At 39.5% G+C, this 1,503-nt stretch overlaps 1 protein-coding gene across 1 annotated transcript in view; it reads right to left on the bottom strand.

Annotated features, from left to right (window-relative positions):
* LOC101858823 (hematopoietic prostaglandin D synthase) overlaps nt 1-1,503 on the bottom strand; it is a 6,306-nt gene that overhangs the window by 1,012 nt on the left and 3,791 nt on the right. Inside the window, exon 3 of the mRNA XM_005090362.3 lies at nt 911-1,003. Coding sequence (XP_005090419.1) covers nt 911-1,003 — 93 coding nt within the window. The remainder of the gene's footprint in view (nt 1-910; nt 1,004-1,503) is intronic.

Raw genomic sequence — 1,503 nt, 5'->3', positions numbered from 1 at the left:
TCATCATCATCATCATCATCATCATCATCATCATCATCATCATCATCATCATCATCATCATCATCATCATCATCATCATCATCATCATCATCATCAAACAATGGCAATTCGAATGGTGTTATTTGGACGAGTGGAGGTGCCGCTAAGCATATTGACAATGGAGCCGAAAAAGATCCTCGCTCTCGCTCGAAGATTTCTTCGTGAAGTCCGTCAGGTCCATTAAGGAAAAAAAAATCATCATCATCACCATCAGCATCATCATCATCATCATCATCATCCACAGAAATAGAAGCAGCAGCAGTTGTGTTCAAAACAACATCTTAGCTTTTAGAAAGACAAACAAACAGGAGTCACTACTGCATTTAAACGTTATGAGTAACGTTACAATACGTCCATAAAACCAAAGTGAAGTTATTGCTCTGGCCGCCAAAAGTGTCTTTTTTTTGTGCAAACTTATAATTCACTTACCTACTGTCTTCCCACTTAGCTCCTCTCTACACTTGTCCTAGCCCGATAGAATAGGCTAACACTAACGATGTCACCTTAGCAGAGACTGAGCCCACCATTTCGGAACTTCATGGTGACCGTAAAGATGGTCCCAGTAGGGAACAGGATAGCGAGTGCCCACGTCCCTCGTGACTCATTGGAACAGAGGAAAATAGGACTAACGCTAACATTACTTAAACGCAATCCCTCATCATCACTCATCACCACTACTAATTCTAAAATCATCACCTCTCTCAGATCAATAACTTACATCTGTAATCCTGGAATCACTATCCGCTATTACAGTTAACTGATATACTAAGTATGCATGTAATACACTATTGGACACAATCATATGCACTTTCTTCTACAAATCAGATGGCGTCAATCTCATAAATGGGCAAGGGAAAAAAAATTCACTTACCAAACTCCTTGGCAAAATAGTTAGCAATAGCTATTGACTGTGAATAGACTTCCCCATCTACCTCCACAAAAGGCACTGTTCCAAAGGGGGCCTCTGGAAAGAAATAAAGAAGTTTAAAGATACTTGAAGATCTGAGCTAACTATACTTGGCACGATATTTAAAATATTTTTGTTAAGTGAAGCATTGGAAGATTACTTGCAGGCATGTGAAAGATGTTGTTTACTAAAAAGGCATAAATTGTCGAAATTTTCGAAAACTATGAATTGCAACTGTTCACGATTTTGCTTCCTGACATCTGTTCCTATTTTGGTCATCGATAGGAAGCAAAGTGTTAAACACACACACATACACACACACACATACACACACAAACACACATACAAACATGCACGCACACACATGCACGCACAGTTACACACTCGCTTGCACGCACACGCACAGAAACACACAATTAGATCAGTTTGTGCAACTGTCCTTGAACGAAGATAGGCCTTCATGTCAACGTTTGAAAAATAAATAGTTCCTGTTTACAGCGTATAAACCAAAGGAGGGGTATTTGAGATTTGCTCTTTTGTTTTTCCGCCTTCCCAGA

The sequence above is a fragment of the Aplysia californica genome, unplaced genomic scaffold (assembly GCF_000002075.1).
Source record: "Aplysia californica isolate F4 #8 unplaced genomic scaffold, AplCal3.0 scaffold00016, whole genome shotgun sequence".
NCBI classification, from domain to species: domain Eukaryota; kingdom Metazoa; phylum Mollusca; class Gastropoda; order Aplysiida; family Aplysiidae; genus Aplysia; species Aplysia californica.
The sequence above is the reverse complement of the archived record's forward strand: the minus strand, read 5'-3'. Positions and strand labels throughout refer to the sequence as shown.